General features: G+C 28.8%; 2 protein-coding genes across 4 annotated transcripts in view; both read left to right on the top strand.

Annotated features, from left to right (window-relative positions):
- Window positions 1-22: 22 nt before the first annotated feature.
- LOC105461496 (aminopeptidase N-like) lies at window positions 23-6,376 on the top strand. 3 transcript variants are annotated; one of them, XM_011707991.1, is made up of 12 exons: window positions 23-69; window positions 1,054-1,530; window positions 1,677-2,144; window positions 2,555-2,738; window positions 2,979-3,135; window positions 3,244-3,325; window positions 3,719-4,122; window positions 4,359-4,636; window positions 4,926-5,122; window positions 5,293-5,592; window positions 5,684-5,753; window positions 5,911-6,376. In XM_011707991.1, exons 2-12 carry the CDS (start codon window positions 1,055-1,057, stop codon window positions 6,061-6,063), a joined length of 2,769 nt encoding a protein of 922 aa, XP_011706293.1. In that variant the 5' UTR covers window positions 23-69; window position 1,054; the 3' UTR covers window positions 6,064-6,376. The 3 variants fall into 3 exon arrangements, with proteins under 3 accessions (XP_011706293.1, XP_011706291.1, XP_011706294.1); XM_011707989.1 differs by lacking the exon at window positions 23-69 and adding an exon at window positions 624-728; XM_011707992.1 differs by lacking the exon at window positions 23-69 and adding an exon at window positions 639-724.
- Window positions 6,377-7,403: 1,027 nt separating this feature from the next.
- The window catches only part of LOC105461501, an 18,794-nt gene continuing 11,217 nt past the window's right edge, over window positions 7,404-14,980 (top strand). The window contains exons 1-11 of the mRNA XM_011707999.1: window positions 7,404-7,978; window positions 8,396-8,848; window positions 9,098-9,278; window positions 9,356-9,509; window positions 9,886-9,967; window positions 10,118-10,500; window positions 10,603-10,883; window positions 11,093-11,283; window positions 11,796-12,074; window positions 12,301-12,379; window positions 12,447-12,602. Of these exons, the coding sequence (XP_011706301.1) occupies window positions 7,461-7,978; window positions 8,396-8,848; window positions 9,098-9,278; window positions 9,356-9,509; window positions 9,886-9,967; window positions 10,118-10,500; window positions 10,603-10,883; window positions 11,093-11,283; window positions 11,796-12,074; window positions 12,301-12,379; window positions 12,447-12,602 (2,757 nt within the window). The 5' untranslated portion in view covers window positions 7,404-7,460. The remainder of the gene's footprint in view (window positions 7,979-8,395; window positions 8,849-9,097; window positions 9,279-9,355; window positions 9,510-9,885; window positions 9,968-10,117; window positions 10,501-10,602; window positions 10,884-11,092; window positions 11,284-11,795; window positions 12,075-12,300; window positions 12,380-12,446; window positions 12,603-14,980) is intronic.

Here is a 14,980-nt window from a genome sequence, read left to right as displayed (position 1 = left end):
GGGAAGTAATAGCTAGTGTCTCGACTAGTAGAATCGCTACTATCGTCATAGGATTCTGTAACATCTAACGTAAGTACGAAAAAAAAAGATAATTTAACAATAAATATCCAATAATGCAATTAGATCATTTTTACATAAAAATAATAAATGCTGCCTTAAATCTACATAAAATGTTTTGTTATTTTACATATAAAAATTCTCTAATTGTCTTTTTTTAAAAATTAAGTTTTAAATTATTTGACCAATTTCAATTGAATGTGATCTTTAATCATGACACTGTTACTTTTGTTACAATTTCTATATTTTGTATTTTGATTTAGAAAATAGCCTTTTATAACTAAGCAAATAATGATTCAATGTATCTCTAAAACACAACAGTCATTCAAGCATACCTATAATGTCCACAAACTAAAAATCGCATATTAATTAACTCGTCTGACTTGCTAACTTATTATGCTAATTAATCAGACTTTTAACTAATATTGTTTTCATTCTCTGTAAGGTTACTATTCTTTTATGGAAATTATGTAAAACTAAATTCAACCTTGAACGTGATACCCACCGCTATTGCTTAATTCGCCTAACCCGCTTAATTAACACTACGGTCACGTCAGCTGTTTTGACGCAGAGACACATTCCACATTACTATTGTTATACTTTGCGGTATTACATTGACGCTTCTGTGATAGCGCGAACTACGTTTCTGTGAATACGAGGTCCGCACGTGCGTAAGTTCTGTTGCAATATTAAGCAATTAAAATAGGCTATTATCTATCATTATCATATTTCAACACAATAATATTTTTTAAAATAATATTTTTTTATATAACGACAAATTAAAAAAATTCAATTTTATCAAATTATATATACTAAGCTGAGAATGTGATAAATGATATCCAGTAAGCAATTAGCATTTTTTTTTTCAAGTGATATACATTCATAATGACGATGTATAAGAGAGTTACTTTTCTTTATTCTACTTTTTTATAAATTTTTAATAGAAAGAAATTTTACGGCAATGACAAGCTTAAACTAATTATTTTATTTTTTCAGAATGTTGACGTGCAAAATCATCTGCATCTGCGCCTTTGCACTCATCGCAATAGACGTCGCTGCCATTCAAGATTCAAATCCGAACGATAAGGAGATAAATTATCGATTACCCAATCACACAAAACCGCTATTCTATGATCTCAAATTGAACCCACATCTCACGCCGAACAACTTCACGTTCGATGGCGAAGTATTCGTCCACATCGAGATTCTAAGCCAGTCGAGGACTCTCACACTACACACGAAGAAGCTAATAATTGACAAAAATGCAACTTTTTTGAAAAGCAACACTGGATTGGACTTTTACATTCCTACCACGTACGACAGTAACAATCTGACCGAATTATTGACCCTCGGCTTCGACAAGGAACTACCCATTGGACATTATATTTTATATCTGAAATTTGGTGGTATACTGAACGACAGGTCATACGGATTTTACCGAAGTTCTTATATCAATGACGCAGGAGATACAGTGTAGGTGTAAAATCATTTATTATCTATTTCTGCATTTACGCATAGAATATAATAAATATTAAGAGCAACATGAACAGATGAACGTCAATAAGAACGGCGGACAAAATTCGTTATCTTTAATAAGACAATATCTGAAATTTCAACAGATGGTTCGCCGGGACGTATTTCATGGCAACTCACGCGCGTGCTGCTTTTCCCTGCTGGGATGAGCCGGCGTTGAAGGCCTCCTTTAAGATCGCCGTCAAACACCATCGCAATTACACGGCCATTTCGAACATGCCGATTTCCGAGGTGTCGGAAATCGACGAGAGCGACGGAAAGACGTGGACACATTTTGAAGAATCGCCCGTCATATCGACCTACCTAGTCAGCTTCCTAATCTTCGATCTTCGTAATATAAGCAATTCCGATGGAACCATCAACGTCTGGAGCAGAGGCAACGTAATTTCCTCGACGAGTTTCGCCCACGAAGTCGCCCAGAAGGCGGCGATCGAATTGAAACGATACACCAACAGTTCCGTTCGGCTGGCCAAAATCGATCATGTCGCGCTTCCTGACAGATACGTTATTGGATACAATAAGGGCATGGAAAGTTGGGGGCTTATCACTTACAGGTAATGTCATGGTACGTGCGTGGAAAAGCAATAACACGTGCACCGAAGAATAAAGTATTGCTGTATACATGGGCGATGTGATATCTCGATCGTGAACGAATTGGAAAATCTATTTATATATTAAATCACCTTACATTAATTTCGTACAGTTAAAAATTCTTAACTTAATATTTATAAAGAAATATTTTATGCTGTAAACATGTATTACTTTGCAATATCGCAAATTATATTCTGCGATAACATTCTTTGTTCTCGCTTTGATAATGTTATGCATTTTTACCTCACATTTATAGAAAATGACGTGTTTTAATGCAACAGATAATATATATATATATTAGAATAATTATTTTAAAATAGTTATAAAAATGTTTACATGCATTTCGTACAAATGTAACAATTACTATCTATAGGGAAGCAACTATACTGTACAATGAAGATAACAATTCAATCGATGCATTGCATAGAATTGCAAACGATATCATTCATCAATCGAGCCATCAATGGTTCGGTAATGTTGTTAGTCCTTCCTGGTGGACTCATATATGGATGAATGGAGGACTTGCTGAATATTTTAAATATTACACTGCTGATAAGGTAGAAATTTGATAACAAAACTCACAAATGCATTTTATTTTATATCGTAATTAAACATTGTTTTAACATTGTAATTTAACATTGTTTTATTATACGTAGCAGTTTTTGTAAAATACATTTATGATTTTCTTCTGTTATGTTAAGACAGAAAAGGCAAAATTAGAACACATATACTGTAATTTTTTAATATAATATACTTAAATGAATACATAGAATTAAATAGATTTTTTTTATATTTAGATATATAAAAATTGGCGAATTACGGATTTTTTAGTTACGAAAACGCTAAATTCAATACTTTTTATGGATAGTTTTGAACACGTACAACCTCTTAATTTGGAACCTAATACTATTCAAGAAATTAATTTCAAATCTTCTCCACTGGATGATCAAAAAGGTAACATATTTTTTCAATTAACAAAAAAAGCTTGCTTAAAATTAATTTAAAGTCATCTTGTAAAAAGTTACAAATCCTTCCTCCTAAAAAATATGATTATTATTTCAGCTTCTCTACTCTTACGAATGCTTTCACATTGCCTCTCCGAGACTGTATTTCACACAGGACTTCTCAAATATCTCGATAAGCAGTTAGTAAAATATTACAATTTTATATAAAAATACATTTACAGATCACATTTATGGAACAAAAATACATCTTCAATCAGATTATTAAGCTACCATTATTTTAGTAATATTAAAGCCATTAAAATGATATGTAGCTAATTGTTTTACATATTATAACAGAAATTTATAATGTCGTGTATAAAAATTGTAATAACAAAAATTTATATTATTTTATTACGTATAATTATAATATAATACAAATATATTACACAACATATGCATAGTGCAAAATATGTTGTACATTAAAATGCTATGTATGTATTATGGCTTCTTAGATAGTAAAATCTCATAAAATTATCATAAAAATTTTAATAGATGATCTAAACTCAATATTTATGTACAAAATAAATTATTAGCAAGTACGGCGTAGCCAAGCCTGAAGATTTATGGAACGCTTTGCAAGATGCATTTGATGAATTAGCGATACCTCAGAACAAATTTAAAATCCGAGAAGTAATGGACACCTGGATAGAACAGAAAGGATATCCTCTTATTACAGTAATTAGAGATCAACATACTGGAAAGACAAAGATTACACAGGAATATTTTCAACCGTACGAAAAAATGAGCATACGTAAGAAAACCAATAGCGCAGACACTACGAACAGAAAATGGTGGGTACCAATAAATTTTGCAACTCGCACCAATATGGATTTTTCATCAACCTTAGCCACGCATTGGTTGTCACCAGAAGCCGAAGAGCTCGTAATCGATGGTATCGACCCACAAGATTGGATCATCGTCAACATTCAACAAACTGGTAAGACTCTTATATAAGTACGTTTCTATAAATCTATTGAACATTACTAATTTTTTACATACGTTAATTACATTGCAGAAAAAATTAATTAGAGACATTAATTAAAATACTCAATATTATACATAAATTATATAATATTATGAAATACTGAGTGTTTGAATTAATGTCTCTAATTAATAATTTTTTTCATATATATATGTATATATAAATTGAACTATATTAAAATGATATTGCAGGTTTTTATCGCGTGAATTACGACACAATGAACTGGTTAAAAATTGCTGACTATCTTGATTCTGAGAATTATACAAAAATACACGTACTGAATCGCGCAAGAATAATTAACGATGCGATTCACCTTATGTTCACGGATAAATTAGATCCCAAAATTTTCATGGACGTCACGAAATATTTGCGACGTGAAACGAATTACATAGTGTGGCATTCATTGTTTAAAATTTTGGGAGATGCAACCAAATATTTTGCTTACAATGGAGGAGGTGAATTGCTTAAAGTAAGTTGTGATTTTATATGTTATAAAATTTTTGTGCAAAAATCATAAAAGAAATGTTTCAGACGACATAGAAAATTGAGAATAAAACCAATTTTTAATTGTTTTAAAACCTATTATTTATTGTATGTAAAAAAAACAACTATTTTATGAAAATATTATTTTAAGCGCACATCCTTATTTTTTTGTAGTAATTGTGACTTCTAAAATATTCTACAATTATAATTACATTTACAGTACAAATATATTTAAAAAATATTCTATAAAACTGATCAAATTTATATAATTACAGCCGTACATTCTGGACTTGATGAATCATATAGTAGAAACGGTAGGCACGCAGGATCACCCGAATGAAGATTATTTTACAAAATTAACAAGAAGTGCAATTCTTGAGGACGCATGCGCCTTCGATCATCCTATATGCTTACGTAAGGCCTACGCTCAATTAATTGATTATTTAAAAGATTCAGCAATACTCGCAAATAGGTAAATATAGCATACAGAAATAATAATGCATATATGTATATTAAAGTAATTTGCTTTGTAAAAATTATTTTCATCTTATTAAATATTTGTTTGTTAAAAGTAATATTGAGTAATATTAAAAGTACTCTTTTTTTAATATACGACGATCATTTCTAAAAATTTTGCTTTAGAACTTCATTTCACAAGAAACGATGGACATTCTGTAATGGCATAAAACAAGCGAATGAAACTATTTGGAACAAACTGCTATTTATGTACACAAACATGTCTGAACCAACATTGTACTGCCTTGGACACTCTAAGAATCAGACTATTATCGAGAGACTTCTAAATATGACCATATCGGAAGATACACCATTCGCGAAGAATGATATTCATCGCGTAATCTATTCTGTATTAAGCGGAGATTTTCCAAACGTCGATATAGTTATAGATTTTACTATAAAACATTGGGATAAACTCACAACTATGTAATAATCTCATACCTAAAATTCGAAAATTGCACATTCCTTCGATCACAGAATTGTGTGGTTAATGCAATTTGAATTTTTTTTATTACAGCGATGACGACCCAACGTATTTGTTACATGATATTAGTTGGAATGTTGTATCCAGGAAGCAAATTCAAAAGGTACAGAAAAAGTGAAAAGTCACTCCAGAAAATTTAGGGAGCATGTATATAGAAATTTATACTTAAAAAATAATATAATACATTTTTTTGCGGCTTATATAAAATCACATATAAAATAATGCTTTATAAGCTAAAATAATAAAACTCTTCTTTTCAGATGAAAGTACTTCTGGATAAACTTGGAATGGAAGTACCACAAATTATGAAACTTCAAGAGCAAAATTTAGAGTTAATAGAGAGGACAGTAAATAAAATTCGTACATGGTTAGAACATAAGAGCTCAAACTCGTTTACAAATATGACATCATAAATTCGTCAATAACTTCATCAATGACGAATCAATAAAAATTATAAGCAAAATAATTAGATAAATTTAAATACATATAAATTATTAAAATAAGATGGATAATAATTGAAAACACTTGTTATTAATTATACATATAAGATATAATATTCAAAATATTATGTGTATTATTGATCTAAAGGTATTATGAACAGTATATACGTATAAGTCGGCGTACACAAAAGATTATATAATTACATGAGAATGGCATATATTTATATCTCATTTATAAAATAGGCAAAGACAAATCTTGCAGAAATGTATTTTACTTCAATCAGTATTTCACTTATTTAATTTCTGAATGCACATAATTAGATATTATCTGTTTAGAGTATCAAGAAATAAAGTTAATATATATTTATATCTAATTATGATAATAAAAAGCCGCATTTATTTTTTAGAATTTTACCTTATTTTTATCTATTTTCGCATTTATATATTTTTCTAATAAACACTTGATCACGTTTTACAAGACAAGAAAACGTAAAGTCACTACTAACTAATCAAGTTTATATTTTTCTTTCACTCGTTTATACTCGCTCATCGTTATCGGAAGAGATATCACTTTATCAAAATATAAAGAAATGGTAAGAAGTATTATATCGTGTTGAATGTAATTCTACACTTACACTTATAATAGAGGGCAGAGATTATCACAGTAAGTATATTCTTGTTACCCGCAGAACGCAAAACATGTTATATATATAATTATATATAGATAATAGATAAAAGAACAATAAATATAAGAAGCAATTGGGATTTCCAGTGAAATCAATTTTTTAATTAAAGTATACAAAAGTATATAAAAATGTTACATCGATTTGTAAATACAATTCAATGACGTTCGTAGAAGTTTGCCGAAATATTAACGTCCTCCTTTAAATGACGTTACTATGTGGAAATATATTAATTAATAATTCAACATATTTTTATTTATTTGAAAATGTAAATTAATTGAAAAATCTCATATTAACTTTTTGTGTAAGATTAAATTATTACAATCTTCTTTTATTTTTTGAAATTATATTCTATTCGCACTATTAATAATTATTTAATAATTATTTTGAATAATTAATATTAATCGCAATCATGTCTTTTCAAGAAAGTCTCTTCTTTCATGCTTGGAATCTTTCTGTTACTATCTTAAAAATGTCATTTTAAAAAAAGCGTATTAAAATCAGCAGGAAATTGATGACCTATGAAACTATAAGCAACACTCAGGCGATAATATTTCTTTAAAGATGTTTTCTCATATCTAAGCGTATGCAAACAAAATTTTGTAACGATTTAAACATTATGTGCAAGAAGATCGTTTTATCAGTCTTACAGAAGTAAGCGTGCATAATTTGTTACGTAATTACGTTATGGCAATCGTTGTGAGTCTGTTGCTAGTACTAATTCTATTACTTGTCACTAGCCAAGGCGTTCCTCAAAATAATGAAGCGACGAGATATAAAGCTGTGGAAAATTTCGACGAAAATCAATTTCGTCTACCAAAGCACGTCGTGCCCATTCGTTACGACGTAAAACTAATACCTCATATTGTCGAAAATAATTTCACCACTAATGGCGAAACGAGCATCGATGTCGAAGTACGCGAACCGACGAGCGCCATCGCATTGCACGCCTTACGACTCACAATAGAGGAATCGTTGACGAAGATAATTCGCAAAGACGTAAACGACGTGAATTTTAAATCAGAGCACGTTCTAGAGCAACATGAATATAATGAGGTAACGCAAATTTTGACTCTACGATTCGAGGGGTCGCTGGACCCTGGCATCTACACGCTGCATTTTAATTTCACGGGCGTGATACTTCCTAACGCTTGGACGCGCGGATTTTATAGAAGTTTTTATACCGACAACGAAGGGAACAAGGTGTAAGTAATTATTCTAAAAATTGATTTTAAATTTTAAATTATCAATAATATGCTAATGCCATAGCTAGACAAAATAGATACGAAACAAAGAACATTCTCAAAAAAGTATAAGATATTTATTAATTGCTATTACGTGACAAAGATAATCTTTTTTTAATTTAGTAATTTTTACGTTTTAAAATTTACGTATACATATGTATAAGGAAACATTAAGCAAAAAAACTGAAAGAATAATAAACGATTGTGATCACTGTTTTTTTTTTACATTTTATTATTTTGTCTACCTAATTAATAAATCTAATTATAGAATCTAACACATGCTAATTGTTTACCTATTGCTTTCTCGCGATAATTACTTGTATCAACACAAACAGATCTCGTTTTCATAAATTAAAGCAAACTCTAATGAATTTCCAGATGGCTGGCAGTAACACATTTTCAACCACCCTTCGCGCGACAGGCGTTCCCGTGTTGGGACGAACCTGCCATGAAAGCGACCTTTAAATTTTCCATAAAGCACTACCCTAATTATACAGCGTTGTCGAATATGCCATCTACGCGATCGGAAGTCGATGCAACCGACGGAAAATTATGGACGCACTTCGAGACAACTCCTATTATGTCCACCAACTTACTAGGATTTGTGATCGCTGATTACGATTACGTCTCAAATTTGGACGGTACTATCAAAATATGGGGTCCAAAACATCTTCTTTCTCATGCCGCATATTCTCTCGACATTGCTGAAAAAGCAACGCAGGAGCTCGAAAAATTCACCAACAGCACCGTTCGTGTACCGAAAATGGATCATGTTGGTGTCCCACATTATGACAGTAGAGCCACTGAAAACTGGGGTATGATCGTTTATGCGTAAGTAAAAACGAATCTTATATCAAGGAAAATTCTTAAGTCTAAAAAAATTATACAAACAAACATTTACATAATTAAAGCGAGAAAATATTTCTTAATTGAGTATTACACGTAATGAGCTAGATATCGCAAAATATTTTTTGACAATTATTTAACGGTACAATAATCTGACACTATTATGTAGCCTAACAGATACGTCATATATTTCCTTTCTTAATGTATCATCTATTTGTATGTAAAAATTTTAAGACAAAACATACTTCTTGAAGACAAGAGCGCACATCCGATTAATAAAATGTTGGATACTATGACAATCACTCACGAATTAGCGCATCAATGGTTCGGAAATTTAATCAGTCCAATTTGGTGGAAGTATCTTTGGTTGAGTGAAGGCATATCGACTTATTTGAAATTCTACATTACTGACAAGGTACCTATTGACAGATTGTGTATTCAAAATATGTCACATTGTACACTTATCTTTTTTATGAGTTTCGGCTTTCTCAGTTTTTCAAAGAAAAACGGTTGATGGATTTTATGGTAGTGAATATTGAACAACAAGTGCTGTACAAAGATTCCATTCGGTCTAAGCCGATTCATGTAAATATCTCTGGTCACCGAAATGTTTATACGGCATACTCTATTGAAACGTATAGAAAATGTAAGAAATTTTTATATAATCGTGTAACACGTGTAACTATTGTATTATAGGTATGATTACTTAATAGTAACAGTTAAAATTGCTATGACAATATTTTTACAAACACAGAAAAGCTTATTGTATAACTTAGAACTTACATTTCAACGCGTAATAGAAATTTAATTTCTATTAATATTTAGTCAATTCAGTTTTTACATGTTCATACGTGTATCTAATATTGTATATAATTTGTATTTATTTCAGTAAACTATTCAAAATAAAATTATAACGATAAATTCTAGACTAAAAAGGAAGTTAAAAAAAGTAACATTATTTTACTCAATATTATAAAATCTGCTTTTTTTAAAAATTATTAAATATTCTGCTTCTCTTTTAGCTGCTCTTCTTTTGCGAATGGCATCGTATTTCTTGAGGGAGGATGTGTTTCGAAACGGTTTGATAAAATATCTTCAAGCACAGTTAGTATACAACAAATTAATAGTCATTATTTTATTATAATCTTTATTATAATCTGACAAAAGATATTTATGATATTATCAATTAGAGAGAAGTAAAAAATAACAATAATTTCGTAATACACGCACATCATAAGTGTTATTGATTTGTAGTGAATACAACAGTACTACACAAGACGATTTATGGAAAGCATTACAAGACGCTCTCGATGAATCGGATGTACCGCATGACGATTTTAAAGTAAAAGAAGTAATGGACACTTGGTTCGAGCAGGCATGGTATCCTCTCGTTACGATCAATCGTGATTACGATACAGGCCGAATTAAGATAACGCAAGAAATATTTAAATACTCGCCAACCAATCATAATGTTAATGGAAACGAGGCATGGTGGATCCCTTTAAATTTTGCGACGCAAAATAACTTGGATTTCTCGTCCACGTTAGCCACCCATTGGCTGAAACCGCACGACGAAGATGTAACAATCGAAGGAGTGAACACTAACGACTGGATTATTGCAAATAAGCATCTGACAGGTAAATATATTTTGATGTGTACATTTGTTTACTTCTTTATTACATTGAATTGTTTAACTGATTAATTATTTACATATATTTTTATTTCTAACCCACGAAAAGGATTTTATCGTGTAAATTACGATACAACCAATTGGAAAAGAATCGCTGCTTTTCTTAATTCTGACAACTACGATAAAGTCCCAGTTTTGAATCGTGCACAAATCCTCGACGACGCTTACTATATGATGCAGACTGAACGACTTGACCCTGTTACTTTCGTTGAAATTATAAATTATTTGTCGCGCGAAACTGATCCTGCACCGTGGTACAGAGCATTCCGCAACCTTGAGGTGTACTTAAAGGACTACTTGCGGTTACCCGAAGGAGCGGCGATCCTTAAGGTAAAATATATCACAGTCTATTATTAAGAGAAATTAATAAACTTAAATTTAAAAAGTAAGATAAAAATTTTTGATTCTATAAAATGAATTGTTATAAATTAAATCTACCATTAAAAAAATTAAATAGCTATTAAAAAATAAATAAAATAAGATATTTCAAAACATATTTTCTAAGTTTGCTGAATCTTATAAAATATTCTTCTTTTAAGCCATATTTATCCAACTTGATGCATAAACTATTTGAGCACATTAATTTTGAAGAGAATCCCAATGATGATCCTTTCACTGTACATGTCAGAGCTTATCTGTACAAATACGATTGTATGTATGGACTTTCGGAATGTCAAGCAAAAGTTACTGCTAAATTGCTTGCATATATGGAGGACCCAATCGCAAACAAGTAAGTTCTATTAAAAGATACATAGATCTGTGAAAAAATTTAAGTTTTTTTTAAACCTTATCAAATATAATGCCAATTTCTATGCAGTCCCAATTTTGACATATAAATTTATTTAACTATGATTGCTCAATTTTGAGTTATTATGCTTGTAAATATTTAATTTATTGAATTTTTTATTTATAAATTTTTGTTAAATTTTGAATGGTATATTAATTCTCGATTAAATATGTATTTTAAATCTATAGATTTAACGTGAATTTTGCATATGCTGTTTATAAATTAACACTGTATAGTTATCAATTTTGATCAAAATATGACTACTTTACTAAGCGAAATGATAGTATAAATTATTGTAATCTATTAAACAAGTTAAAAGAATTTAATTAAATATTAATAATCTTTGTTACAATTGCATTACATTTTATCAAAAAAAATGAAATAAAAATACTTCTTAACATATAAATTTTTAATAGAATTATTTTTAGTTATTTTTATTTTAATTTTTACATTAGACTATCACCCAATCAAGAATTGATATATTGCTTTGGTCTAATAAAGGCAAATGAGTCTTTTTGGAATCAATTCTTGCAAGCACAACAGAGAAAATTAAAATCTGAGACGTGGTTTCTTGGTTGTTCGGAGAATTTGCAAATTATAGAAAGACATTTAAATTCTTTCTCCGAAGATATGGAGAATTATTACAATATCTTCTATAACATGCTCGAACGTTTACCAAATATAGATGTAGCAATTGAATATTTTATTAATAATTATGAGAAATTTGACCAAAAGTAAGTAACATTGTGTTATATTGTAATTAAAATTATATAAATTGTATATTCTGGCTAATGGAATTATATAACTGCATAATATAATGAAACAAATCACACATGTAAGTATATAAATAATTTTTGCTTATGACAATTTATACCGACAATTTATCTTCTAAGATACAAATATATTAATGTTATTATATTTAATAATATTTAATAATTAAAACAATTTTGTATTTTACAGTCTTAATCATGCATTTATTCTTCATGTAATAAAACAGAGCATCATCATGAATAGTTTCAGAGAAGATCAAATTAACAAGGTAAATAATATTATTTAATGTTATGTTTCTTTATGATTATCTGGAATTAAAAAATAATTTGTTACAGATAAAAGCATTCGCTGAACAACATAAAATCCATATGCCACCACATTTAAATGATAGAATAGCAATGTTATCTAAAATGAAAGATGATTTGTCGAAAGTTCGTAGCGCGTTGGAAAACAGACAATCTATCGATACGTTAAACAATCATAATCAAATATAATATACATTTAATAAATATATAATACATATTGTAAATATATTATTAAAAAAAATTAAAATTATTCTAATATAATGATACCTTGTATGTTGTATATTAATATCATTGAAATATACTTTACATTTATAATTTGTCTGACATTATTTTTACTATTTAATTATAAAATTTAAAATACTTTATAGAATTTTTAAAGTATAAATATTCTTATTTTTATGTTATTTTGAATGATGCAGTAAAGTTATAAAAATACATTAAATAATTCAATGAATCAATTACATAACTAGCATTATTAATTTAATTACATTATCAGCATTAAGTTCTTATAATTGTTATTTATATTCATAATTCCAAAAATGTTATAACATATCTGCTCGCAAATTCAACAATAGATAGATTCCGATAATATTTCACGCAATCTCTTTGAGTAGATAAGATAAAATACCATGATTTGTGAAGTATAAAATCTGTAACATGAAACGTTTTCTAAATAGGTATAGCGATTGACTTTTATATATTAATAGTTACGAAAACTTTGATAAAAGGTTAGTAAAATCATATTGTATTATAATTAAGATTACACAAATTGTACATTCTAAAAAATAGAATTATAATACAATAAAATATATTCCTATTGTAATTTCAATAATTTGTAAAAAAGATATCTTTTGTTATATAAATATATTTTTTATTGTAGATATTTATTGCGTATAAATTATTAGTTTCATTCAAGAAAGAAGTTACGTTCTATATATTTGACTTCACAAAAAATATAACTTACGTAGCTCTTCCAGATTTCAGTTATTTAAGATATCAGATTTGCAACAAGATTTAATTCATTATCGCGATAATTATTAATTAATGTTTTCCATGTAAAATCAAATAAACATTAATATTAAGTTTAATACTTTTTTCTGCGGCGTAATCATTTCCGAAAGATCTAAAAGGAAACATAATTCGATTGATATCCAAGAACGTAAGATAATTGATGTCCAAGGTCGTTCCGATCAAAGGTCATAAAACGCACATCTATAATCCTCAATTTTTTAAATACTAAAATAATGTTTAAACATAAGTTTTGCAAGAAATTATTAATATATAATAAATTTAAAATAAATTCTATAAAAACTATGGATAAAGTAATTTCTTTGTTCTATAATATATGAATCATCGCTAATAATATCGCAACTTATTTAATAATTATTACAAAACATTGTTTGGCCTTCGAAATTAGAGGCATAGATATTCTAAAGATAAAATAACGGTTTAAATACACTTCAAAAAAATCACATTCTAGCATTATAGAAATATGCTATATTTTACTATCAAATATTGCGCATTGTGGTGACACTCTTTTCGTTACAAGTGTATTCTATTCAATAAAAAGATCTATTATTTGTCAGACTTTCATTATCTCGAAGATAACAATTAGTAAGTACAGAATTTAATTTTAATATTAGAATATGACGTAATTTGATTCGTGATGTTTGCTCAAACGTGATTGTTAAAAATGTTACTATTTTTAACAAGGTAGTTGCTAAATTCTAATACACACATAATTTCGTTAATACATTCAAATTATTTACCCAAATGATTCATTATAATCTTCTAATTACATTAAAATATTGCTTTTTTTTATAAAGTGTTATATAGTGTTTTTTAAATGGTTTTAAAGATGTTAGGCGTAATTTTATAAAGTTATATCATTTACGCGGAAACTTTATCATTAATCTAGATTATCAGTATAGATAAATTTGTGAATAACTTGCCGCAAACAATAATGATACAATTAATAAATCTTTCAAGTTCTAATCTATAACTTCTTGTTACTCGTACATATTTTTTCAGATCTTTAATTATTGATTTGTTCTATAGCGCGTGACGTTTTGTGCAAGCAAAGATACACGTGATAACATGATTTTATAGAAAAAAATTATGGCATCGTCATTGGCTATCCTGTGATAAGATATCGATGATATTAATCTCGCGGTAGAGAAAAGCAAAACGCATTTAACAACCTTTCATTCGAGGGAGAACAGTTCGCGCGAATTGTTCACTTAGAAACTGTGCTGTGAAAATCGGATACATCAACTGTTCGCGCGATATACGTGTGATCAACGTTTTCTACATCAAAATTAGTTTGTTTAAATGTGATTTGAAATATTAGGAAAAGTGATATATTTATTCTGAGACGCCGTATTACTACGGATACAATAAACTTTGGCTCATCTGTACGGAATTACGAACATAGTGAAATAAAATATAAAGTCATGAAAAAACGGCAATACTAATAATAAGAGTGATAAAACTTTTAGTGAAGGTAAATACAATTGTCTTTCAAATAATTGAAATTCTCTCTGTGTCTCTCTCTTCATTAATTT

The sequence above is a fragment of the Wasmannia auropunctata genome, unplaced genomic scaffold (genome assembly GCF_000956235.1).
Source record: "Wasmannia auropunctata unplaced genomic scaffold, wasmannia.A_1.0 LD286321.1, whole genome shotgun sequence".
In the NCBI taxonomy this organism is placed as follows: Eukaryota; Metazoa; Arthropoda; class Insecta; order Hymenoptera; family Formicidae; genus Wasmannia; species Wasmannia auropunctata.
Note: the sequence above shows the minus strand (reverse complement) of the source record. Positions and strands in the feature narration are given on the sequence as shown.